The sequence below is a fragment of the Alternaria atra genome (assembly GCF_907166805.1).
Source record: "Alternaria atra isolate CS162 genome assembly, contig: 23, whole genome shotgun sequence".
NCBI lineage: Eukaryota > Fungi > Ascomycota > Dothideomycetes > Pleosporales > Pleosporaceae > Alternaria > Alternaria atra.
The window spans coordinates 218,953-244,982 of NW_025091321.1; the positions used below are offsets into that span (position 1 = coordinate 218,953).

The window sequence follows — 26,030 nt, forward strand, 5'->3', positions numbered from 1 at the left end:
TGTGGCCCTTAAAAATACAGATAGGCGACATCGAAATCGGGATGATACGAACCAGAGCAGCTTGGAAAGCAGGGATGGTTTCCGTCGGGAACCAGACCCTCCCAAGCCTTGCGATAACGGTAGCGCATGATTGGGCTGAACAGAATAACGACCATGGCACAGCATAGTCTCAAAGACATAACCATCGAGCAAGAAACACATACAAACCAATAGTGGGACCTGGAAAGGAAGAATTCAACAATCGCAAAGATGCACGATCCCATCGCTGACGCAAAAGCCCAAGAAGCAACCCACCAATACACCTTCCGACCCGCAACCCCCGCCGACATACCTGCTCTCCAAACAATGATCGGTTCCTCACTCCGCAGTTTAGGAAAAGGTCACTACACGCAAGCCGAGCTGGACGGCTCAATAGGTTACCTCTTCGGCCCCGATTCCGTCTTAATCCACGACCAGTACGTACCTAGCCTAAGTCCATAAGGCGTCCATCATCAATGAGCGGAACTCCGTACCAAACAACACCCAACGGCTATAGTTAACCACAATCAATGCAGAACGTACTACATTCTCCACCCCGCCTCCTCCCCAACCACAATATGTGCTTGCGGCGGGTGGTCCTTCCGCAAAACGCTCTACGGTGGGGACTCCGCACCCTCTCCCCTGCGTATGCCAGAGAAGCGCGATCCAGCTGTTGACCGCGCGTCTATCCGTGCTATTTTCACGTCTCCAGAGTATGCGCGACGGGGTCTGGGCACTATGATGATGCGGTACTGTGAGGCGCGAGCTCGGGAGGGGAAGAAAGATGAGACGGATGGGTTCAAGAGGCTGGAAATGGGGGCGACGTTGAGTGGGGTGGCGTTGTATGAGAGGTGTGGGTATGTGAAGAGTGGAAGGGTGGATGTAGTAAGGTGTCCTAATGGGGAAGGAATTAAGATTTTGCACATGACCAAGGATTTGGGGGAGTGCGTTTGAAGGTGAGGCTGAATGGGGGAGGGATAAATCAGCTGGGAAGTATTTGGGGGAAGATTGTGGTAGGCGGCGCGAAGATTACCCTTTGGGACTCAATTGTGCACGATTGTGAGATGCGGTGATGTGTTGGCAAGGGAGCATGGTCGCCGCCGGGTTTGGTCTAGTGGATTATAGTGGCCTCGCGGTAAGGCACCCGATCTGGAGAATATACTGGTTGTGGCGTTATGATGCGGTCTTGGCTGGGGAGTACGATGTAGCGAGAAGAGAGAAACTTGTATCTTGTTCTTGGTGGACTATATATGAAGTATGCGAGGTCGCTAAAAGTCAATCGCTAGAACTCTCTTTTTCCCGCAAAGGCCTTGTTCCCTATTACAAACCCGAGTCTACCTTCGTACCGTCAGCCTCACGCTACAATCAAAGACACACCAGCAGCATGTCAGACCCCAAAGCCCCCAAAGCGGCCGCATTGTCCACGGCTGTTGTTATCATCACTGTACCATCAGGCACATAATGTCGCCGTTACGATTCATTCGGCAAGGCTAGTTTGCGTCATCAATGAACTAGATGCCTGGAATATAGACGTGTTCATGGGGGTAGAAGAGTACGGTGTATTGAAAGCCCAACGTATGCAGAGCTCGGGGAGGGTTGGACGTTTCCAAAGAAGCGGTGGCGTCTAGACTTCCTCAGATCCGCCATGATGACAGCGACGGCCAGTAACTCGTGGTGGAATCATCATCTCAGGGACGACCACGTGGTACTTGGCGCGGTACCCTCCGCTGTCTTACAACAACGCAAACAGTGAAGAGAACTAGGAGCACCGGGACGGGAGACCGAAGCTAGGCGGAGATGCTTGCAAGATAGGGCAGCAATGATGAAAGCAGTCGTGGGATCTCGTAACGGGGCCGACATCTGGCAATTGGACATATCGGTCACGGTATCCCTTGATGGATAGTTGACAAGCAAGGTTGTTAACGCAGCTTTTTTGGAGGAGAGTAGCTAGGAATTGAGATCTCAAGAACGCACCAAGAAAATGAAACCGAAAGCATCCAGCTCCAATACGAGAAACCAGCCTTCCCCCTTCCCAGTAAGCCCCCATTTTGTGATGATTCGCAAAGCAAAGAACAATCAACGCAAGCAGTGCACATGAACTCAAGGTGCGTATGCCAGAGATCCCTCCGATTTGGGCGGAAGCCATCGTCGCAAGTTATAAACAGCCATGGTATCGAAAAGTGGTGGGGAGGCTTTGGGTTGTGTAGAAGTGCTCATTCACCAAGGCTTTGTGCATGTGTCGTGTCGTCTATATGTCGTAACGCAAAATTAAAAGCGCGAGAAACTCCGGGAAAGCCCATACATGGAGGTGACAACGGCAAACCGTGCCCTGTATTTTGCCCAGAAAGAAGATCGACTTGGCCACAGATAAGTCGGTGACAGTTGTAGTAGCTAATGGTCACATTGGAAGGGCGCGATCCAAATCGTTGCGTGACCGGACGTCTTCCAAAGTTGAAAGCTGACCTGCAGACCGTGGCGTAGAAGCGGAAGTGCTATAGTCGGAGGGGCTTTTTGCGCATGGGAGGAACTTATTATGACTCCAGGAAGGCGTCAATGTCCTTCGCCAATTCCCTGCTCCAGAGATACTCATGGTCTGGTTCGATATCGTAGTCGACGGGAAGATAGACATCTTCCATGGTAGGAATCTTGCAGACTTGGTTGATAGGATACTGCTCAATGACAGGGAGCTGGTTCCACATAAGACCTGGAGGGCCCTCCTCACGGGGAAGAGGAAGGAAGCGACCAACACCAGTCTTGGCCCGGTCATCTCCTTCCCACTTCATCTCCGCCATGGAAGGCCAGGGTGCGATCTCATCCTTGCCGTTCACCCAGTCGTTGCACCAGATGGTTTGCTCGCCAAGAGCCCGACCGAAGTTTCCGACATCTTCAAAGTTGCCTTCGATACCGCACCTAGTAAGAACCTTTTGGATATCGGCGGGGATGGGAGAAGACATGGCTAGGGCGTCTTCCCTGTTCTTGACCTTGTTCGCAAGCTTATTGGACTGGGATGCTAACATTGCCTCTTTGTGAGCAACGTAGTCACTGAGCTTCCACTTGGCAATGTCGGAGTTCTTGAACAGGCGACGCATCGCGTTGCGCACCATGAGGAACTCCTGCTGCACCTGTGCATCCGGAGACATCCAGGTACGCGACTGTCGGAAGCCTCCACCACTTTGGCCGTTGTACGGGGCTCCTAGCTGACGATTGCTACGGAAGTCACGGCCAGGAGGACTGTAAGCGCTGGGCTTGTTGTGCTGTTTCTGCATGCGCTGGAAGGGATTGTTATAACGTTCTACACTGTTCTTGCGAAGATCAACACCACCGCCAGTGATGGACAGGCCATTAAAGTTGAGACTCTCTGGACTAATGGGGCTGTTGGGAGTCGGGAGACCGTCGCCACTAGAGCGAACATCGGAGCTCTCGTCATCATGAAGGGTATCACCACTGGTGTCGGTTTTCGGTGATGTGGCTTCAACGTTCGCGACGATAGGTGCATAGACTTTGCTGGGGGTCGCGACGGAGGCGCCAGTTCCGGCTTTGATAGAATCGACCATCGAAGGTGACATCGAGCGATGCCTAATATGTGTGTGTGTGTGTGTGTGAAGGAAGAGAAGATGGAAGCGTAGACTGTGCAATACGTGTACACTCTTGAAGGTGAGGGCTAATGTTGTTCAGCTTTGCGTGCGTATGTAATTTATAAGAGACTTGTTGATGTGGTGGAGAAGGGTAGTGCGCTAAGAATGTGATTCTCAAGTCTGATATACCCAAGAGCTGACAGCAGTAAGAGTCCAAGCGGTAGTGAGGCACTAGAATTGTCTAGGTATTCCGGCTATGCGCTCATATCTATTAGCAATGATTCACTACCAGTGCGCTGGGACGGGTTATAGTAACTGCGTCACTGCCAGCCCCATCGCAATCGATAGGAATTTGCTGCCCAAACATGTGGTTCGCGGGGTGAGATAGATAGTGCGGGTGTTGCCGCCATTCTTAAGAGAACCAATGGAATACGCCCTTATTCGACACCGCCTCGCGAGAACACTGCGCGGAAATGTAATGTGTTTTGGTCACGTACCTGAGAATTTGGGCTTCCCAAGTGCGGGGTTTACAGAATACCCAGGAAGATAGTGAGGCGTCCGGAAAATTGAAATCAAGCGGTCGGAGTCTAGAGTTCAAAGTGAGCGAAGATAATACATCCAACTGTTCTTATGAGCAGGCTTACGAAGGGTTGGGTGGTCGATATGTGTGGAGTATCTGGTACTGTCTTGGCTAGAGGAGGTTCTGCGACATGAAGTTGTGTTATTGTAGAACTGAGAGCTGCCTAGTAAATGTCTTAGTTGTCATAGGACCTACCTAGCGATGATAGAAGGGTGAGAAGAAGAGCATACGTTCTGTACGATTGAAGCTATTGTACTCTCAATGGCAGCCTGTGATATTGGTCACCGGGACTCAGGTGCGTCTTCACCTGCTTGACCAGCGGTGAATTGAGCGGTGCGTTGACGAGGGTGCGTTGCGATATTGTAATAGCGGTGATGCTTGAGAGCATGCGATGCCTTCTGCTGCGCGCTCTCCAAACTGAACAGAAAGTAGAATGACGGGAGAGGACGATTCGAGCGACTTCTGGAAAGGTGCGGTCTGTTTAAAAGCGGGAAAATCTGATCTGTATTGCATTTCGTTAATAAAGTTACGTCACATTCGAAAGTGCAAAGGTCGAGCAACTGAGAGGTTCCGGAACGAGTATGGTGCGAAAGTAGTGGACGAGTGGGCAAAGCGGGGGTGCATGAACAAGAGGTTATCGTCGTTTAGTGGGGTGAAACGAGGTTATCGTCACAGATCACGACCTGCGCGGGCGAGCTGCAAAGGCGACGCGCAAGCCCATGGCGAACAGACCAAGGACGTGTTAGACGCTCGCGTTCATCTCACCACTCCTCGCACCAAAGCAATATCCGAGCACAGGAAATGAATGACGAGAACGAGCGACAGGAAGCGACCAGTGCTGTAGAGGAGAAAGCAAGCAGATAGGCATCAAAGAAGATACAGAAGGGGATGGGTGGAGAGATGATGATTGACGAGAGTTGAGAGCTAGAAGATGTCCTACAAAGATCCTTTTGTATCTTGATCCGCCGGAGTTGCAAGGAAAGTGCGTTCGAGATACAACAAGTGCGTCTAGCGGGAGGAAGTAACTGCCCTGGAGGGTTGTAAGCCACGATGGTCTTACCACGACGCATGCATCGGAGGCATATGCAAAGAAGAGTCGCGCTTCAAAACAAGAAATCGAGGAACAGCGCTACGAAAAGCATCAAATGTGAGGAGTCCAGCGATGCTTGGACATCGGTCAAGATGATACGCCCCGTGGATGCTGGAAGTTCAGACTACACTTTCGATAACGGATGTTTAGTCTACCGAGCATTGCCGTCTGACTTCACAGCAAGACCTATGGCGTCGTAGAGCCGACCTCGAGAGTGTAAGTCTGCACTTCTGAAAATCAGATAGTCGTCTTGCCAGCTTCAACACAACAGCTCCACGCCGAGCGACGATAGAAATGACAGAAACATGATAGGACATAGGGATAGCTGGCTGTATCGGCAAAATCGTAATGTCTATGGAAGTCTGCTGCCCTGAGCCCTAAGAGAGTGTAACACGAAAGACGTATTCGTAAGCGGGAGTGTTCGTGTCAATATATGAAAGCACGCGTCACTGGAGATGCCGGAGAGCGAGCAACCACCGTTAGCGTTGACGCAGGACGAGAGAATGTTTCGAAACAGAATGGAGATGAAGTTGGGACGACAGCGACACGTGTTTGAGCCTCGAAAGGAAAGGAAGCTTGATTGGTCAGGAGCGATCGACGCATGGGCCGCGTACCCCACACCAGCGCTACGCCGCAGCCACGCATACGAGACTTGGCGCGTTGATGCAAACCCATGGTTCAGCCGTTTTCACGATCAGGCATAACAGCGCCTGGCTTGAACAATGGTGCTATTTTGGAATTCACTGAATTTGCAGAGTCTGGCGATACTGCTGGCGGAATTTCATGGTGTGAAGTTGGTTCTGTTGATAGTTGCAGCAGACCGAGCTGGGTATGACGTCTTCGCTAGCCGCAGAAAACAGGGCATGAAGGGCGCCACAGGCCTTTCGGACAGCCGTGCGGCGAGAAGTTGCTACATAACGGCGGCGTCGCGCATCTCCCGGAGCTTTGAGCACCTCCTCTGCCATCATCGACCGACGTTCAGAGGTCGTGTTCCCTTGCGCTCGACAACCTTACGATCCTGCGACGATCCAGATGTCACGAGGTAGTGCATCCGCCTGCCTCGCCCGACTGCGGAAAAATCGCATGCCAATGGGCGCAAGCCGTGGAACAAAGGACACCCGGCTCAACTTGCAACAACCACTCGAGGACAAACCGGCCCAGAATAACAGACGCTGTCAATCCGTTTTGTTCTAGCGTCTTGTTTTGAGCCTTCTACAGCTGACCGGGCTGACTGGTCGGGAGTGGCTTGCTCCACTTCTGCGGGCGCCTATTCGGGCCACCACCTTTCCTAGAATCGCTGTGTTCTAACTTGAGCCTCACGATCTTGTATGCCCTGCTGAAACTATCTGGTCGTGCAGGCCTCTTCTCGAGGTATCATTGGTACCTTGTGGAGAGGCCTGCAACTGGTCCTCGCTTCCTCGCGGTACGTGAAATCCACTCATTTTATCTTAGTCGCTGTGAAGTAGATATTCACAGCGTCTTTCCCCACTCAAGTCTTCCTCACCTTGCCTGCTTCACTACCACCTTTTCTTATTGCATTGTACGGAGCGTTGGTTTTCCTATTGTTGTCTATTGTCTTCACACTGCAATACTTCCACCTAATATTCCTTCCTACGTTGCGACCTATCTCTGGTAGATATCCAAGATCTAGCTGGCCTACTTCTACGACCGCGCATCTTTACAACTGCCATCGATTTGCGCCTGAACCTCAGACTCTAATATACCGGCCAGACCACGTTTCACAGCCGTACACCTTCGCCATGGCTTCCTCCGCGAGCCAACAGCAACTCTTCCCACCTGTGCCTCCATCTATGTCCGCTGGCGATAGTCATGAGATGCGAGACTACTACCCACCGCAAGATGTACCACGACCTACAATAAACCAGACACCAAACTTCAAACCATACCTCGGCCTTCGAGCTAGGCTCTCACAGATATGGATCAATCGCTGGACGATTCTACTGCTTCTAGTCCTTGTGCGACTACTCATCGCCATCGCAAGTACTGATTCAAGCCTCGTTTCCGCCCGTCGGGAAGCCCTCAGTGCTTGCACCCAGGTCGAGAAGATCGGCAGCTCCATGGCCTCCATGCCCCACTACATGTCCAAAGGCGTCAACGAAATGACTGCATTCGGAATCGAGAAGGCAGTCAGTGGCCTCATGACGATGCTCGAAATGAGTGTCACTGGTGTCGAAGAGATCATCCTCTTCGTCATTCACATGATGACGAGTACCTACCTCTGCCTGATCACCCTCGCTGTCAGCGGCAGCCTTCACGCCGCTGTGGAAATCGGCGAAGCTGTTAACAAAAAACTGGACGAGACCATCGATTCTGTTACTGAAGAGATGGGCGACGCCGTCAAGTCCGTTTCTGACGGTATCAACTCCATCATTGACAAGATAAACTTCAACATTCCGGGATTCGACAAGCCAACCATCAACTTGGATGACCAGATCAAAAAGCTCAAATCACTCGAAATACCTCCTGAGATGTCAGAGGGTCTCCAGAAGCTCAACTCGTCCATCCCGACTTTCGAAGAGGTGCAAAACTTTACGGATTCCATCATCCGCCTGCCTTTTGAGGAAGTGAAGAAGTTGATTCGTGGTATGAACACATTCGAGTTCGACCGCTCAGTTCTTCCCGTTCCGCAGAAAGAAGCACTTACCTTCTGCTCTGACGGCAACTCCATCAACTCCTTCTTCGATGATCTGATCGAACTGGCCTACAACGCACGCAAGATTGCTCTCGGTGTGCTCATTGTCGCTGCTGTCCTCGTTTGCGTCCCAATGGCATGGATGGAGATGCGCCGTTACCGGAAGATGCAAGAGCGTGCTGCTCTCTTCGCGGAGGGCCACGAAGCCATGGACGTCGTCTATCTCACGTCCCGCCCAACATCTTCTGGCATCGGCCTGTGGTTCGGCAGGCGCTTCGGCTCAGCTCGTCGACAAGCTGTCATGCGCTGGGCCTGGGCCTACGCCACCTCCATCCCCATGATGTTCTTGATCTCTCTAGGTATCGCTGGTCTTTTCGCCTGCTTTTGTCAATATCTCTTGCTCAAGGCCATCGAAGACAAGACCCCAGAGCTCACGGATCAAGTCGCTGACTTTGCCGGGAAAGTCGTCACATCGCTCAACAATGCCTCTATGGCATGGTCTAGCGGTGTCAATGGTGCCTTCGGTGACTTGGACAGTAACATTAACGATGATATCGTCCGCTGGGTGAACACCAGTACGACGGCAGTCAACGACACACTTAACGCGTTCGTGGATCAGATGAGCACCACGCTCAACGACACGTTCGGTGGCACTGTACTTTACGACCCGATCAAGGAAGTTCTCAACTGCCTGATCGGCCTGAAGATCGCCAGCTTCCAAAGTGGTCTCACTTGGGTTCAGGAGCACGCGCACGTCCAGTTCCCTAGCGTCGGCAACGACACATTCTCTCTTGGTGCCCTTGCTGAGCAAGGCGACTCAGACTCTGCCAGTCAACTGCTCGCTGACCCGAACGGAAAAGCAAAGGACGAGATTACCGAAGCCGTCGAACGCGTCATTGACAAGTTGATGAGCGGCATTCAAACCGAAGCGCTCATCTCCACCGCCTTGATCCTTATTTGGCTCTTCATCGCCCTCGGCGGCCTTGTCTACGCTTCGACCCATCTCTTCCGCCGTGATGATCCAGAACTCGGACACAACCCCTACGTCGTCAATCCCGCCCTCGACCATGAGCCCAAGCCCAGTGCCGACTACCCCACTACCGCGCCGCCGCGATACGTGCCCAACGACTACAACGTCAATAAAGCAGCGCCTTACACGCTCGCACCCCGACCCTTCTCAACATTCGAACATGGTGATGAAATCACGCCAGCAACAGAGAAGGTCGGCCAAGTTGGTGCACGCGCGGTGACTGATTCTGCACGCCCGGGGCACCTACGCACAAGCAGCCATGGCCAGCTCGCTGATCCCTCGCCAGCCGATGACCGCACCAGCCCGTTCTCAGACCCAAATCAATACGCTCAGTCGCCCTATCCGCAGGAAAAACAGCAGCGGAATCCGTTCATCTAAGATTCGATCCATATTTGTCGAAAAATATCTGTAAGCCAGTTCGTAAACCACCTGACCTTTCGGCTTGCCTTCTGCGTCAACCGGTCAACGAACTGGTCTTGCTACTAGACAATTATACTGAACCTGACCGACCTGCGATGAGCCGTAATTGCTCAGACCGAACCTTGTGTTTGAAGTTTTCTTTTCCCTTTTCTTTCATGATGATGCGATAACACGCTCTCTGAAGAAGGGAATCTGGCACATGTTTTTACCGCGTTGATGAAGCTTGCTTCTCCGCTTTTGCATGTGTCGGTGTTTTGATTTTTTACATTTTTCTTTTCAATATACCCCACCGATGTAAAGAATCTCTTTGTGTTTATTTGTCTTGTGTCACTGCTCTCTCTTGCGGGCTGCGCGTTGGATTGATATCCCCTCATCGCGAGAAGTTTGACAGTGAAGCTCTGCAGCGGAACAAACATCAATCTTGCATGACGTCTCCTCGTTACCTTGAGATGTCATGTGCGTTTTGTTTCTGCAGATGTCTTTCCATCAAATGATGAGGTTTGTGTATATCTCCTTGAGTATGTCTGTTCCCGAGGTCCCTTACGCCTGATCCTCTGTCCTGCCCTCCTATCCTCTGTTTCCCTTGCTTTTCATTCCACACCTCGACGCTGTATCGCCGCCGCACCCCGCCTCGCCGTTGGCTTGCCCGCTTGGCGCGCTTGCATAGGCGACCTCTTGGTGTGCATAATGATTATAGTTTAAGGCTGCAATGGGGGATAGCGTTGTGTTTGCTCGACATGAACCGGCAATATGTTGGATATGACTCGCTCATTCGCCACGCCTCTCCTACTCCCGCTAACCCACCGGCCCTCTTCTCACTTCTGGCTTTGTATGCTTTGCACCCGTTGCTTGTGGCTGGTGGCAAGGAGATGACGGAGAGGTTGATGTGCTGATTGGTAACAAGCGTTGTGCTTTCCTCCTGTTTTCCTTTCCTTCCAATGCTTTTCGAGAGGACCGCGTTGGGAGGATGAATGGAAAACATGTTGACGTTGAAAGCCGACATTTTTGTGTTTGTTTGTACGGGTGGAAGCATCCTCGTCCCTCTGGATGAAGGGTTGGTTTCTGCTGTGTTCTTTCTTTTAAGAACCGCCGCTTGAGTTGATCCTGTGAGGCGCTTTGCGCCCGGGACCTGTTATTTTACATTTGTTTTCTGGGAAGGTGGTAGTGCTGGATGGCCCAAGGAACCCCACTCGAGTGGTGTGTCAGTGGGTGTGAAAATGAGGGAGAGTGGTCCTGCCGCATGATGGACCATCGGTAGAAATTTCAAATATCCCTCCCTTATCCTGTACTGCACAGTCATGTTTGAAGTTTATCTCTCACTCGCTCATCCAGCAACACCCACTCTCATTCTGTTACTCGCTCGGATTGCCTATTAATCGGGCGAGCACCTTAGGTAGATTAGATAGATTATCAATGCACAGCATCTGATCTCAAGATCCTCCGGAATGTGATTAATCGTGTGTCTGACAATAGTGAAAATGGCCTAGTGCTGGAGAGTGGGAGTTCCAGTGCTGGGTATGTTACTGAAAAACGTGATCTCTATATCATGTTTCAAGTACATAGAATTGGATGGTTCAATGGAACAGTCATTCTCATGTTCCTTTAGAATGTAGGGGATTGTGTGGCCGGACTGATGTGGCTGCACGTGGCTGGACCCTGGCCAAAGCTCCGCGGCAATGACGATGGCCTGCCGAGCTTCAGGCGCAACTCAGCACCCATGGAGCTTTCCTTGCGCACAGCAGCCGTCGCATAGCGACTTGATCATGGCCAAATGATTTGCAAGTCGACCGAATAGTCACAATGCTGTCCGCATTCACCGCCCGACCCATCGTCGAGCTCAAGCAGCGCGACAAGTCTAAGATCGAGTCCATCCTCGCATATGGTACAGCACCCGACTGTAGAGTCCTCCAAGCTTACTAACAACACCAGGCGACCGCGTACTCGTAGGCTTGAACACTGGTTCCCTGCGTATCTACCGTGTAAACGACCAGATTGAGGATGTAGAAGCCGACCGCAAGCAGAACGGCGACCAGAACGGTGAAAGCGAACCTGCGCCTCCAAAAGCCAGACCCGCCGACCTCCTACGCGAAGAGGAGAAGTTCTCACGACGGCCGATACAGCAGTTGGCGATTATCAAGGAAGCGAATATTCTTGTCTCGCTCTCGGACAACTATGTCTCGATCCACGACATACAAACATACCAATTGCAGGAGAAGCTAGAGAAGACACGGGGTGCGACTACGTTTGCGGCGGCAAGCAACATCGTCAAGGATCCTTCGACTGGCATACCATCTATCGTGAGCCATCTGGCAGTGGCGGTGAAGCGGAAGATCATACTGTGGACATGGCAGGATATGGAGTTGACGGGCGACGCGGTGGAGATGTCGCTCATTGCTTCCGTCAAGAGCCTGACATGGGCGACAGGGACGAAGATTGTCGCTGGCATGGATCCAGGCTTCGTCATGGTCAACATAGAGACACAGGAGGTTCAGGATATAATCAAGCCGGGCGCGTTGGCAGAGAATGGAGGTCAGGGCGGAGCACGCTTCGGCGCCGTCTCATCATCAGGCATGGGATACATGGGCATGGGTAGCTGGGTGCCCAAACCTCTCGCGACACGACTCGGAGAGGGCGAGATGCTGCTGGCCAAGGATGTGAACAGCCTGTTCATCGATACGGACGGAAATGCCCTCGAGAAGCGACAAGTACCCTGGCAATCTGCCCCGGAGACCATCGCCTATTCGTATCCGTATATGCTCACGCTGCTGCCACCTTCAAAGGGTAGTCTGGAAGTCAGAAATCCAGACACTCTGAGCTTGTTGCAGATGATCTCACTACCAAACGTTAGCTTCCTCCATGTACCACAGCCGAACATTAGCTTGGCCCACGCCGGGAAGGGCTTCTTAGTCGCGAGCGATCGATCAATATGGCGGATGGGAGCACAGAGCTACGAGACACAGATCGATGAGCTGGTCGCCAATGGGCGCTACGATGAGTCGCTGAGTCTTCTTCATATGCTGGAAGATACTCTGCTTCTTGATAAGGAGGAGAGGGTACGTGAGATACAGATACTAAAGGCTCAAGCCTTGTTCGACCAAAAGAAGTACCGTGAGGCAATGGAATTGTTCGTTGATGCAAAGGCTCCGCCTGAGCGTGTCATCGCAATGTACCCCAGGTCCATCGCTGGTAACCTAGCTCCAGAAGAGAGCGTAAAGGGCGATGGAAGCGTAGCGGATGATGAAGAGACGAACGGCGAGAAGCCAGCGAAAGAACAGGAAGAAAGCACACCTGCGCCTGTGGCGGCCATTGGACGATCAATGATGGGTCGTTTCGGCGTCGGAGGACACAAGAAGGTCGATTCAGACGCAGCCTCTATCCGTACCAACTCTGCTAAAGACGACACTATGGAAACAGCCAGCATTCGTAAGCGCCCAACCGACCCCTCCCAACCAGAAAAAACCGCCGCTGCAGAAAAGGAATTCAAAGATTCGGTCCGCGCTCTCCAATCTTTCCTAACCCAATGCCGCGTCCAAATCAAACGCTACATCGACACCGACGGCAATCTCAAGGAACCTCTCCCTACACCCAGCGGCAGCCAACTCGAAGCTGAAAAACCACCTTTCCACATCTTCATCGAAGAGTCTTCACTCCAGTCTCCCGTGGATTGGAAAGCCAAGCTTCTCGACGTCGCACAACTCGTCGACACGACGCTCTTCCGCGCATACATGATTGCGAATCCCAGTGTCGCAGGCTCCTTGTTCCGCCTCCCTAATTTCTGCGAACCAGACGTTGTGCAGGAGAAGCTGTACGAAACAGGTCGGTATGCTGATCTGATTGATTTCTTACACGGCAAGAAACTACATCGCCAGGCTCTGGAGTTGCTGGAGAAGTTTGGTAAGAATGAGGCGGATGAAGAGGTCAGTCCTGCGTTGCAAGGGCCGCAAAGGACAGTGGGGTATCTACAGGCGCTGCCGCCGGAGCTTATTGATCTCATCCTCGAGTATGCTGAGTGGCCGTTACGCGAGGATCCGAAGTTGGGCATGGAAGTCTTCCTTGCTGATACGGAGAATGCGGAGACGCTGCCTCGGGACCGTGTTCTCGACTTTTTGCAGAACATTGATATTAAACTTGCGGTTCGGTACTTGGAGCACATCATTGAGGAGCTCAATGATCTCAACGTGGATTTCCACCAGAGGCTTGTCGATCTGCTACTTGAGAGACTCAAGAGTGGGGACTTCAAGGATGAGGAGGAGAAGGCGGATTGGAAGGAACGATTAGAGGTTTTCTTGAAGAAGGGGAATGCGCAGTATAATCGGTATAGGGTGTTTCAGCAGTTGCCTGGGAACGGTAAGTATATCTTCGAAGGAACGGGTTGGAGATTTACTAACAAGGATAACAGATCCAGATTACTACGAAGCGAGAGCTATTGTGTTGAGCAAAATGGGATCGCATAAGCAAGCGCTGGCAATCTACGTCTTCCAGCTAAAGGACTACCATAAAGCCGAGGAGTAAGTCGCTACTCTAATCCTACTTCCTTTCTCACCAAACAACCACTAATGACACCATCCACAGATACTGCAACCAAGTGTACACCGCACCCCCAACGATCCCCACCTCACCCAACTTATCCCAATCGCAATCCCCCCCAGCGACAAGAGGCTCAATCGAAGACACCGAGTTATCCATCTACCACGTCCTCCTATCCCTCTACCTGCAACCCCCACCCCCGCACCAACCCAACTGGCCCCCCGCTCTCGATTTGCTGAGCAAACACGGTGCCCGTCTCCCCGCCGCTACGACGCTCGATCTCATCCCCCGTCTCTCCCAGTCAAAGACCTAGAATCCTACTTCTTCGGCCGTATCCGCAACGCCAACTCGCTCCTCAACGAAGAGCGCATCGTTGCGCAGCTGCGGGGCGTGGAGAAGGTTGCAGTTGAGAGCGCGGTGTTGTTGGGCCAAGATAATAAGAGGGATATGTATGGTAGGAAGGTGCCCGGGGGGTTGAATCGCAGAGTGGTTATCGATGAGGATAGGCATTGTGCGGTGTGTCATAAGAGGTTCGGGGAGTGCGATTAGGGTCTTTCCGGATAATAGCGTGGTGCATAGTGGATGTATGAGGGGAGTGTGGGTGTGGGGTCGGGGCTGGGAATAACGGGGAGGAGGGGGTGAGTGGGAGTGGTGGGAGTGGGTGGGGTAGGCGGCTGAAGGTGTAGTCGGGAGGGACTGTGTTGATACCCGCTGTAGAAATCCATCCGTGTAGGTGGTTACGTTGCGCCGTGCTCAATCTTCATCGACGACTTCTTCTCCGTATGTCGCCTCGTCTTTCGCATCGTCGGCTGCTTTGTCGTCGGCCATTTTTTGCGTTAGGAACTCATTGACGTCTTTTTGCATTGTTTTGAGCGACGAGGAGAGCGAGGTGAGGTATGCGACACGGTCGGTTGTTGAGGGCGGTGATGCTAGTGCAGGGAGTTCGGAGGTGAAGGTCTGGGACGAGGAGGTTGGGGACGTGTATGTTGCTGCTAGAGAGGGCATTTTGGGTGATGGTGTGCGGGTATTGTTTTTTGGTATGCTCCAGATGCGAGTGGTATTGAATTGGTAGTGTTGGTTGTCGGAATGATAGAGATTGGACTGTAGATTGAAGTTAGCAGTAGGCGGGGTTAAGCGGCTCAATGCCGGGGCGGAGACAGCACGGCCACTATGTGTCGATCAATCAACGGTGCATCTCACCATAGCAGTCGGACGGACGTCAGCTCTTCCTGCGACTTCACCCAATGCTTGGTTAACGCTGTATCTGCTACGCTTCTTCATGCAGGCCATGAGGGAACACGACTAGAACCACTTTTTCTTCACTTTTCGCGTATACCCGTATATTCACTTCTCTACAGCCACCGCACTGCCACCTACTCTGTACCCTGTCCCTGCAGCAGCCACACTGTCGCAAAAGCAACGGACGTGGTATCGCGAACTCGCCTGCAGTGCGACGGCCCACGATGCCTCCCTCTTCACCCCCTCCACCCACGCCCTCGATTCAACGCCCATCGCTCGACGACTCCGACTCAGACGGCTCACAGGTGACGCTGCAACAACAACGACGCTCTCCTCTGCCCGGCTCAATACTCTCGCCCTCGTTCGCAAAGTCGCCGACATCATCAGACTCGCGTGCTGCTTCGGCGCAAAACTACTCACGTCCAGGCATTGTGCGCGATGCCGTACAAAGCCAGGGTCACATTGGCGCGCATCTAGGACACCGCCCACGCCAACGCTCCCAGGGTTACTTTGAGCCCAGTTTGAGCTCTATGAAGGAGGGCTCTATAAGGGATCGAGATAATACCATGGCTTCGCAGAGTCATCTTACTGCCTCGCAGATTGCAGCGCAGGCCGCATATGCTTCGAATTCCCAGCACAATCGCAAGCGCTCTACCACGATACCCGCACCGAGCGAAGCTGCGCCTGCCGGACGAGGCCAGCCTATGAGTCCTCCGCCAGTGCCCACACAGGCGCAGGTCACGTTTAGGACCAACGGGATGACATATTCGAATGGGGTTGTGGGAGATAGGATGGCTGCGACGAGTGCTGCGAACGCGGCTTTCCCACGGAGTCCGCTGAACTCTCCTGGAATTCAAGGACAGCAACAGCAACAACAACCACACGCATCGCCCAAGCCAGCGTCGTCGACGCCCGAACCGCCGCAACTGCAGAAGCCGAAGGAGGGAAAAAGCAGGATAGGTGGGAAGCTGTTCTCGTCTAAACCGAAGAACATCAAGATTGATAATCGGCTGGGCGGTAAAGAGCAAGCTTTGCCGTCGCCAGGGAAGATTGGCATTGGCATTCACAGCTCGCAGGCGCTGAATCGCATGATGATGGCAGGGTCGACGACGAGCTTGGTGGATTCTGGGACCAACAGCAGTAATGCTTCGTTGTACTCGTCGGCCAATGCGTCAACCTCTACACTAGTTCCCCCACGGAACGATTCTCTACCAGAGAGGAAGGAGGAGAAGCACAAGCATCACTTTTTATCGCGGCAAAAGCACAAGTTGAAGGATCAGGATGGATTTGCTCTTCCTTTATCATCGGCCAGCAGTAATTCGAAACCGACAAATCCAAGCGCTCCCGAGCCGCTCTATTCCTTCGCCGCACCGTCATCACCCGGGCATTCGAGTTCGTTTGCGAACTCAGTGACTGGCTTGGATCTCAGACACGGTGGACGGCATCTACGACGAGCAAAAAAGGAAGAAAAGGCCGCCGCTTTCCTAGATGCCCAACTGGAACCTCCATACCGAGAACGAAATCAATCCTTCAGTACCGAAAGATCAGAATGGCCATCGCTATCCAGCAGTATAACGACAACCCCCAACATGGCAGCACCGGGTCAAACAATATCCCACACAACAGAGATGCTGCATCTAGGAAGCTCATTCGGCATCAACGGCCTGTCACCCGACGACGCATGGCCACTGCTGAAAGCGAGGGTACTCCTCATTTTCGAGGGTGAGGATCCCCGCCCCCCGGTTGAAGACTTCAACGCCCTAGTCACCGTGCACATCAAACGCTGCATCCACAAGCGCTCCCCCATCATCCTCATCGAAGACCTGAACGAGCTCCTTCAAACGGGTTTCGGCTCTTTGGATCAAACACTGCGTCATGTACCTGACGACCGCCTCATCCCGCATCTTGTAGAAATGTGGCTCGTGGTGTTTACTACCATTCTGCCCTTTCTGCAAGCTGTATTCTTACCGCTGGACTTGGAATTCAGGGGCAGCGGCATCATGACGAGTGCGCAAGCAGCAGAGTTCTGGGGCGTCATGCTGCCGGATGAAATGAATACCAAGAGTCCTGAACACCGTAACATACCCATCTTGGGCGAGTTGGAAGTGCGGAGGATTACCCTGCTTATGTTCCGCGATATTGTCATACTACCCCGGTACGAAGCGCTCATGGCGATTTTCTCGAGATTGAGTCTGGAGAATTTGAATGCGGGGTTGGAATCTCCGAGTCCGATTCCTGACGGCGTTATGGGACAGCAGCAGCAGCAACAGCGACCAGGTACAGCGAGTAGCGCAAATGAGATGCACATGGGCAGTCTCAACTCGACGTCCCAGAGTTCTGGAGGGTACCTAGAGTCGACGACGAGTATTTCGTCTTCTACTTTTGCTGCTAGCACACGGTCAAGAGCTACTTCGAACACGTCGGCTGGTTCCTTCTCTTCAAACCCCTCCCAACACCCTCATTCTCACGCCCTCAACCCCCTCCACCCAACTATATCACATCTCCACCCTCCTCCAACCTCATATCCCAACACTTCCAACGCCCCATCCTCCCTCCGCCAAACGCCCATGGATAGCACCAAAGTCACCGAAACAGTCGGCCGCATGCTGCAGTGCGTTTCGGTACTGGTGTCACTGCAGAGTAGCGATGACGCGCAGGAGAAGATTGGGAGGCTTAATAAAGAATTGAAGTATAACTGGTTGGGAAGGGGCAGGACGGGCAGGCAGAGGCAGGGATTTGTGGGACCGAGGAGCAGGGGTTTGGATTTAAGAAGCGGGGGTGTTAGTGTTCCGGGGGTGGGGGCATAGGGTGAGGAAGAATGGATAGGATACGTAAGAGAGGTGGTTGTCTTTACTACTATTGTTGAATGTCGTTGATGTGGTGGTGGAGTGACATACCCAAGTACACTAGCTATCAACTAACGAATTGCACTTCTCTCTACAATATAGCTTATTACAAGTCTTATTGCTATGTCCGCTCACTCATATACCTGTCTCTTACTCTCGAGGTTTCTGTATGCTCTTTGCACAGTCTTGTTAGTTCCACATCTCTCACATCCGCAGATCATCTCGTCGATATGTTTTCTCACTATGTCCGAAGTTCGAATGATTAGAAAGAGGCATTGTGTTTACGCGTCGCCTGCATAATCGGCCTCGACCAGAATCCCGCATTCCTTGGCTACCTGAGTAGCTTCAAGTCAGTGAGAGTTCGTCGGGGATGCGGTGCCCTTGGTGGAGTTCCCCTAACGAGTCAAACCGTGCCACGTACGTTCCAGTTGCACAAAGTCGGTTCCGACAGACAAGAGGAACGACCACTGTGCTTCAGCTGCGAGGTTGTCGGGAAGGCTAAGCCTGGATGATTTTAGTGCAAGGGATGATGAGCACGTAAATGGATGGGTTGGGATAATGGGCTTCCACTACTTTCATGCACAAGACTGCTTTTTCGATTGCCGATCTACGCAAGGTATCCAACGATGCGAGGGTATCGGTTGCGGACCGCTCCACTAGGTCGTACACGTGCAGTCGATCCCGAATAACGTCTGGTCTAGCCTTCCAAGGTATTTGATCTCTTCTATGGAACGAAAAAGCCATGATCCCACTAGTCGTCGTACTCACATGCACATGTACGTGATGTCGCAGAAAAACTAAAATATGCATGTAAAAACAAATTCCTAGACTACCTAGGTGCTGAACTACGTATAAAGAACAGTCACTCAGCCGGTCATGTAATATTCCATCCACACTTCGACCAAGGGTCTTTCCTGTTCTGAGTTGGAACGATGCTCAGCCCTGCAATCTTACTTCTGGCTGCCTCATTGGCTTTGCCAATTGACGCCCATCGAGCACACCGACGAACGGCGGACACAGTTCGAAAATTGACTCTCCCATGGGGAACATGGGAAGGACAAACCTATGGCGAAGATGGCGAGGTAAGTCGGGGGCCGCTATAACACTGTGGAATTCAGTGAGTTATTTCAACTAACAACTTGTTGGAACATTAAAGACAACCCTTTTTAAAAACGTCCGCTTCGGCCAAGCTCCTGTGGAGGAGTTGCGTTTTGCAGCACCGAAATACCCCGAAGCTATCGAAGATCCCACTCAAGTTCAGAATAGCAGCTACGGCCCGAGTTGTATCCAGGCAATTCCCAAAGCTGATGTCACCTTCGAACCGCCTGGTAATGAGAGCGTCCAGGCCGAGGACTGCCTCTTCCTCGATGTCTACGTTCCCTCGTGGGCTCTTGAACAAGATCCAAACGAGGAGCCTCTTCCCGTTGTTGTATGGATTTACGGAGGAGCATACGTCTTCGGGTCAAAGGACCTTGATTTCAAGTTGGAAGGTGGCACCTTCCATGCTTACGACGGCCAAGGCATCCGTGAACAGACAGACAATGGTGTCATCTGGGTGACGGGAAACTACAGAATGGGAGCTTTCGGCTTCTTGGCTGGCTCAACTATGGAAGAAGAAGCACAGCCCAACGCGGGTTTGCACGATCAACGCCTTCTTCTAGACTGGGTCCAGCGGTACATTGGGCTAGTAGGTGGAGACAAGAAAAGCGTGAGCGCATGGGGTCTGTCCGCGGGCGCAGGATCCATCCTTCACCACCTGACAGCGTATGGCGGGAGTAAAACAGACGAAGCACCGCTGTTCGAAAGGGCAGCTATGTGGAGTCCTGCGTTTCAATGGGGCTACGATCGGGCTGGGGCCTTGGAAGAAACGTTCCACAACTTCACAACCAAGGCTAAGTGTTCTTCTTCAAATGCTCTCAAATGTCTCAAGGAGGCCAGCACGCACGATTTGAGCAGAGCCAATCAAGAAGTGGTTAGCGCAGCTATCGGGCTGGGTATGTTTCCTTTTGGACCAGCCGTGGATGGAGATCTTGTGCCAGAGCTCCCGGCTGCCCTTTTAAGCGAAGGTATGTGCTACTCATAGATGCTGCTTTGCCAACCGAATGTTAATCTTGAATAGGAAGGCACAACAACTGCAGCTCTATCATAGTATCCCACGATCATGACGAAGTCAGCATGTTCCTTGCAGACTGGGTCGACACGAAGGAAGACTTCACCCAATTCCTAGGCTATGCCTTCCCTGGCGACGCGCTTGCCTCTATACGGCAGAAAATAGAGACTCAATATCCAGCTAAGCTCTTCGACTTCCAACAGAAGCAGCGCATGAGGCATGTCTTACGCGACTCGACTTTCGTCTGCAACAAGCGTCAGATCTACAACGCCTTCCACACCGACTCCAGCGTCTACACTGCAAAATTCGAAATGCCTCCTGCCCAACACGGCTTCGACATGTTCGCCATCATCTGGCACTACGGTGTCGCTGTAAGCGACTTGATTAAGTACGCCGCACCCAAGGTCCCTGGCGCTTTTCTCGATCTTTACGATCAGATCTGGCCCGGATTCGCCCCGACATATCAGAGGTACTATGCGGGACATGTGCTGACTGGCGATCCCAACTCCTTACAATCCTATAGAGCTCTTACATGGGAGCGCACCGTGGATGACGGCAACACGCTAACGAACTCAATGATGATGGGAAGATTGTTTGCTTCTAACCCTCCTTTCTTTAAGTCGAGCCAGGATCCGCAGAGCTCAACGGAGAATTGCGCTTTCTGGGATGAGGTTGCCAAGGACATCTCCAAGCTACTTGGGAAGAAGGCCACGCCCATAGTTAGCTTTAGAGAACAGCTTGAGCTACGCTGAAGAATGGAATCGCATAGTACACATGTTGGTGTAAAATGTAGGGCTGGCTTTGGATAAAATAAACACGCCAACCTGGTGGATCCACAATAGCTAGTAACGAATGATGAATGAATATGAAAAGTTGAGAACGACATTGCATTGAGCTAGCACTATGATTATCATCGCAAACCTGCTAGACGAATGCCAGGGCCATCCACCATGCCACCCCCCTTTCACAAACTTCCCCACGGCCCTCAAGCCTTCAGATACCACAAGTGATCTCTCTTTTTCATATATATATATGTCCTCCTCTGCTCGACCTGTTTCCTAGTCTTCTTTACTGGGCCCTCTAATTGTGCCTCCGCAGTCGGTTGCAACATTGTCAAAGAACGCCGAATCGCTGTACCGTTGCATCCTCTGATACACTCTGGATAATGGGGAGGTAGTGGTGGTGGTGCTAACGAGGATGTCAGGTGTGATGATGATGTAGTTCTCGAACCACTTGAACTGGCCCGATTCTGCAATTTCAAGTTCTGCGAATGTCGTTCATAGCTCTTGCAAAAGTCTCCGAAGAGCTGAGCTTCAGATATATAATCTTAGCCATCAAGTGGAGTGTTAGATGTTGGAGCACCAGGCCAACCCGTAGAAACAGGCATCTGCGCAATACCGTCATCTGCATATGACCATGTTGCTAACCGTTATGAAACTAAAATGCTTTTTCTCATCAACCAGACTTCGAACATCAAAAGAAAACACATCGACGGGATGATTGGCGGATGTGCTATATATAGGACTCACAAGACTGCACAGTAATGCGAGCTGAATCCAGGCGTTATCATAAGCAAATTCCTGTATCGTTGAACCATTTGATGATGATGCGGGGGAATTGGAGACATGGGATATAGTGCAATCGGACCCAAACATTCGTATACTATAGGTTAGGTTCTCTCTGACTTGCTTTATCGGATATTCACTAATTCAAGAGTCCATAGGAATATGTCTGCTGGCTGCGGAAAGACAGTTCTAAATCAAGCCCAATTTTCTTGGAATTATTCAACGCCTTTCGTCCTGCAATCTTCGTGCTCGTATCGTCCCTTGCTCCTATGACTCAGGTGATCTTGTTCGTATAGTCTGCTTATTCACTGCGGGGGTGAGCCGGGATCCGGTCATGGCACTGGACTAGGGTGAGCATGTGCGCAAGTGGACCAACATGCTTGATTGAATTGTACATCTTGCAAATCAGAGTGAGTGTGGACCTAGTCGGCATAACCAACTGAACCCTAGCAAGGAAGCGAAGCCATGAGCGGACCTTCATGTACTAACAAACGTGTAGACTTGTATGGATAAGCTAACAGACTTCAAGATCCCAAAAGAATGATAATCAGGCATGCGAAGTTAGACAGGCCTGGAACGAACGCAAACAGCCCCTAGCGCACACTCAACACCAGATCCATGACTCCCCCATCTTTATTCTTCGCACAAGCCACTGTCACACAGAACAGGTGCTTACTCGCATTCACACTATACACCTCAAACATCCCACTCTCCAGCACTCTTGCAAAGTCGACTAGAATGCGCTCAATTGGTCCCCGCGACTCCTTGCGAAACGTGAGAAAGTCACTCCGAGAATCCAAGTTGTGCCAGATGATGGAGATGTCGAAGCCCTCATGCGGAGTGAAGCTGGCATTTGGTGATTCTGACTTAGGGGCAGTGGGGCCATTGGGGGTAGGTAACTCTATAATTACCATTAGTGTCATGTTCACATAAGTCGGGAAGGCAAGATGACGAGTGGCTCTGGTAGGTAACAACAGTTGGCATGTGGAGGTTTGGGTGCACATACCTGCTGCACCCGCAGTATTATTGGCACTCTGCATCCTGGGAGTTGTAGACACCAATGGTAGAGTAGCGATAGCCAGCTGAGGCTGATTCGTAGCAGCGTGGTAATGTGTTACCTTCCTTGCGGCAATTGACTTCGTATTTAGCAAGCGCGCGAACTGTCCCGTTATCAGCGCTCTGGTCCTCTATAAGGGTAGGCGTGGCGATAATGATTTTGGGAAGAGTTGCAAAGGCAGCTAGATTGGAGAGGAGCATGTTGCCTAGAGGTAGCGGGTGACACTATATACGGACGAATGAGGAGCTGCAGACTATAGGCAGATGATGGCTAAACTAACGAGAGAACCAACAGGCTCCTTTGATATTCGAAGCATGCCCCCCGAGGACCAAAACATATCCACGCATGGTTACGGATTCCACGCCAAACTTCAAAAACTTCGGTCATGTCGTCGATGCTGGTGTAGCTTTTGCATACTCATCTACGTCATAACGTAAGAGGGAATCCTTCAGGAGCGACCATCGCACGTAGACCTTCAAAGAGCCACAGTAGTTTGAAAACCAACAGCATGCTAGCTGGATGTGAGTGCTGCGGCACGTAGCGACTTATGCCAGGCCAAGGGACGAGTTTGTTTATATCCAAGGACATTTCCTACTGGTGGTAACTACATGACATGCAAGCACAACGTCGCATACATGGTGGTAAAGGCTTGCATATGCTTGTATAGTCTTGCCTCCTGTGAAAGACCAATCACGTCTGCTCTTGACCTGATTTAAGCTGTTGGATACTAGGATACGATTGATGCGCGAAGCTTGCTGTATGAGAGTGACAAAGTCACCTCAGAGCCACGGAAGTCCAGATAAAGTGAAGCGAATCCAGTGTATACACCATTGTTGTCTGTTGCACGCTGACAAGAACCAAAGTGTTACAATTTGAGTCAGGTGATATCTGGGGGTCAGCGTAAGCACTTTGAAGGATTGTACGGCACAGTCAAAGGATTGCGGCACAGCACCGTCCAACGTTGCCCACTTATCCCCCGAGACCCCACCCTAGATCACCGTCGCGTGCACCGTAGGGGGGCGATAGCACTGTCAACACACGGCAAAAAAAAAGGCAATTTACAGGATACTTTGAGGCGCTTTCAGTGTTCCCACACTGCTAGAAGCGAGCGTCAATTAGGCAGGTCGATTTTGCCATCAGATGTACCTTCTTCGATCGCCTCTCCACACCTGCCATAGGAAGGTAGCTTCCGACGCAGCTACACGCTACAGTACCCATTCTAGTACAGCGTCTCCTTGAACCAATCTCTATACTCCGTTAACTTCTTACCCTAGCTAAAAAAGTTAACTTGGTTTACTTATACCTGGGCCTGCATCGAAGCTACAGGTTGGCATTCTGCTTGTCCTTGCAAAGGACAATGTAGTGTGTATGGTAGTCTGCTCTTTGCAATTTCGGTTTGGTCAAAGCAAGACCAACGTTACTTAGAGAAGCAAAAACCGCTGGGATCCGATGTTGAATCAAACTGAAGCTACAGAGGTATTTTTTATATCTTTCCGATGCTTCGTATCACCCAGACCAAACCTCCTCGCATCATCACGCGTGCACATGTCGTATGACTGCACCACCAACTAATCTCCTATCCGTCAGCAGGATCAATCATCTTCAAATTGTTAGATATCGCATCTTCCTGCTGTTCATTTACCAGACCATCGCGTCTATTGCGTCGCATTGGCTACATTTCTCACATAGACGGTGTAGTATACGAAGCTAGGATTTGCTTTCCAGCGTTGACAATTTGCCCACCGCTCTCATCGTAATACCAGAGCATCGGCTGCCAATGCTGGATCAATAACATAGATGGTATCCTATGGATGAGTTTAACATGAAGTACCTCGTATCTGTATGCTGGTGGTTCAGCCTCAATCTGCCAGACGAACACTGGTTAGCTGCCAAGTCTGGAACGCATAGTAGCTCAACACTCCAATTGGTAAAGGCAGTGCAATGTACCGAATGATTGTATTATCATTCAAGACTGCATCTTTCTCGAAATATGCCAAGTCTATCTGGGGGTGACGCAAGGTTCGCTGATATAAATCTGTCTTCGAAAGATTGACAACACGTGGACGCGACGATACATCAGCCATGCGCTAGCTAGCGCCGGTTATACCCGCTTTCTGTTCGTTGTCCTCGAAATTTGACTGGTCCATCCATTACGTAGTTTGGAGTGAATGCGGGTGTGAGGCTTACCTAACCTGGGCAGTCAGGCACGGCTTACCCGATTAGGGCAACTATCGCATTCATAGCTTGCGGAGATGGACCACGAATAAAATCATCGTGGTCATTTATAACAGGTCTCCGTACATCTTTGGCACCAAATTTCGACTCACATCTACTCAACAATATCACAATTATATCCAATAGTAAGCTCAATACTTCTTCCCTAGTCCCGCTTCCAACGCATTACAACGTTGCTAATCCGCATCACCCATACAGTGTCTGGGAACCTAGTTCCCCTCACCGTCATCAAAGGCGCAGGCCACGAGTTTATTCCACTCCCACAAGGCGACAATGCAACTGTAGCCGACTTCCACACGTAAACCTCCCTTCATCATCCCCAAGGTTGTCCCCATCCTTCTAACATTTATCCAGTATCCGCACACAAACCACCGCATCACCCGCACATCTAACATCTGGCTTCTACAAGATCGAAGCTGGACCATCCAAACCCGCTTCATACGACTTCGAAGAGACAAAGTATGTGCTCAGCGGTCAAATCGACGTCCTAGACGAGGCAACTGGCATTACACATCACCTAGTCGCCGGCGACTTTGCGTTCTTCCATGTAGGATCCAAGGTCCAGTTTTCGACCAAGTCAAGTGGTATAGCGTTCTACGCTGTTACAAGGCCGGTCAGGGTAGCGCATCCGAATCTGAGAGGGAGGGAGGAGAAGACATCGAAGTTGTAAGAGCGTGTTCGCGATTGGCAAACGAAACGATGTCGACGGGAAGAGAATAAAGAAGTTAAAACGTTGAGTTACGTTATTTGTCGTTGAAGAAAGATCGAATGCCATCTGACGGCTCACTGGTAACTCTGTACATGAGCATTTATTGCATGATCTTTCGATGATGATGAATCGGATCGTTGCAGTGAGGGTGCATGCTCAACTAGTCGCGCAGCAGTTTAGTGCTGGCCAAATCTCATCCCTCAGGCTAGCGCGTCGGCTAGCTATATTAGGTATCGCGCAGCTCTCAAGCCTACCGAAAGGAACCCTCAATATAGACATGTTAACTTGACTTCTCCTAGGAAACCGTAAAGACTTATTAGTGTAAGGGGCTACGCCTAAGTACCACAAGAGGCTACGCCGAAGAACTTCCCGCTTA

The 26,030-nt window shown here is 51.4% G+C and overlaps 6 protein-coding genes across 6 annotated transcripts; 4 read left to right on the forward strand and 2 right to left on the reverse strand.

Moving 5' to 3' along the window:
• Window positions 1–2,549: 2,549 nt before the first annotated feature.
• ALTATR162_LOCUS3664 (uncharacterized protein) lies at window positions 2,550–3,584 on the reverse strand (the record flags this gene model as incomplete). Its single annotated transcript, XM_043311272.1, has 1 exon — window positions 2,550–3,584. The coding sequence occupies one exon, from the start codon at window positions 3,582–3,584 to the stop codon at window positions 2,550–2,552; it is 1,035 nt and encodes a 344-aa protein (XP_043167207.1).
• Window positions 3,585–7,023: 3,439 nt separating this feature from the next.
• On the forward strand, window positions 7,024–9,324 carry ALTATR162_LOCUS3665 (uncharacterized protein; the record flags this gene model as incomplete). Its single annotated transcript, XM_043311273.1, has 1 exon — window positions 7,024–9,324. The coding sequence occupies one exon, from the start codon at window positions 7,024–7,026 to the stop codon at window positions 9,322–9,324; it is 2,301 nt and encodes a 766-aa protein (XP_043167208.1).
• Window positions 9,325–11,166: 1,842 nt separating this feature from the next.
• On the forward strand, window positions 11,167–14,206 carry ALTATR162_LOCUS3666 (uncharacterized protein; the record flags this gene model as incomplete). Its single annotated transcript, XM_043311274.1, has 4 exons — window positions 11,167–11,248; window positions 11,296–13,713; window positions 13,766–13,874; window positions 13,939–14,206. The coding sequence occupies 4 exons, from the start codon at window positions 11,167–11,169 to the stop codon at window positions 14,204–14,206; spliced, it is 2,877 nt and encodes a 958-aa protein (XP_043167209.1).
• A 440-nt stretch (window positions 14,207–14,646) lies between these two features.
• ALTATR162_LOCUS3667 (uncharacterized protein) lies at window positions 14,647–14,898 on the reverse strand (the record flags this gene model as incomplete). Its single annotated transcript, XM_043311275.1, has 1 exon — window positions 14,647–14,898. The coding sequence occupies one exon, from the start codon at window positions 14,896–14,898 to the stop codon at window positions 14,647–14,649; it is 252 nt and encodes an 83-aa protein (XP_043167210.1).
• A 458-nt stretch (window positions 14,899–15,356) lies between these two features.
• Window positions 15,357–20,840, forward strand: ALTATR162_LOCUS3668 (uncharacterized protein; the record flags this gene model as incomplete). Its single annotated transcript, XM_043311276.1, has 3 exons — window positions 15,357–17,409; window positions 19,196–20,044; window positions 20,098–20,840. The coding sequence occupies 3 exons, from the start codon at window positions 15,357–15,359 to the stop codon at window positions 20,838–20,840; spliced, it is 3,645 nt and encodes a 1,214-aa protein (XP_043167211.1).
• Window positions 20,841–25,218: 4,378 nt separating this feature from the next.
• On the forward strand, window positions 25,219–25,615 carry ALTATR162_LOCUS3669 (uncharacterized protein; the record flags this gene model as incomplete). Its single annotated transcript, XM_043311277.1, has 2 exons — window positions 25,219–25,226; window positions 25,300–25,615. 2 exons carry the CDS (start codon window positions 25,219–25,221, stop codon window positions 25,613–25,615), a joined length of 324 nt encoding a protein of 107 aa, XP_043167212.1.
• Window positions 25,616–26,030: the final 415 nt, after the last annotated feature.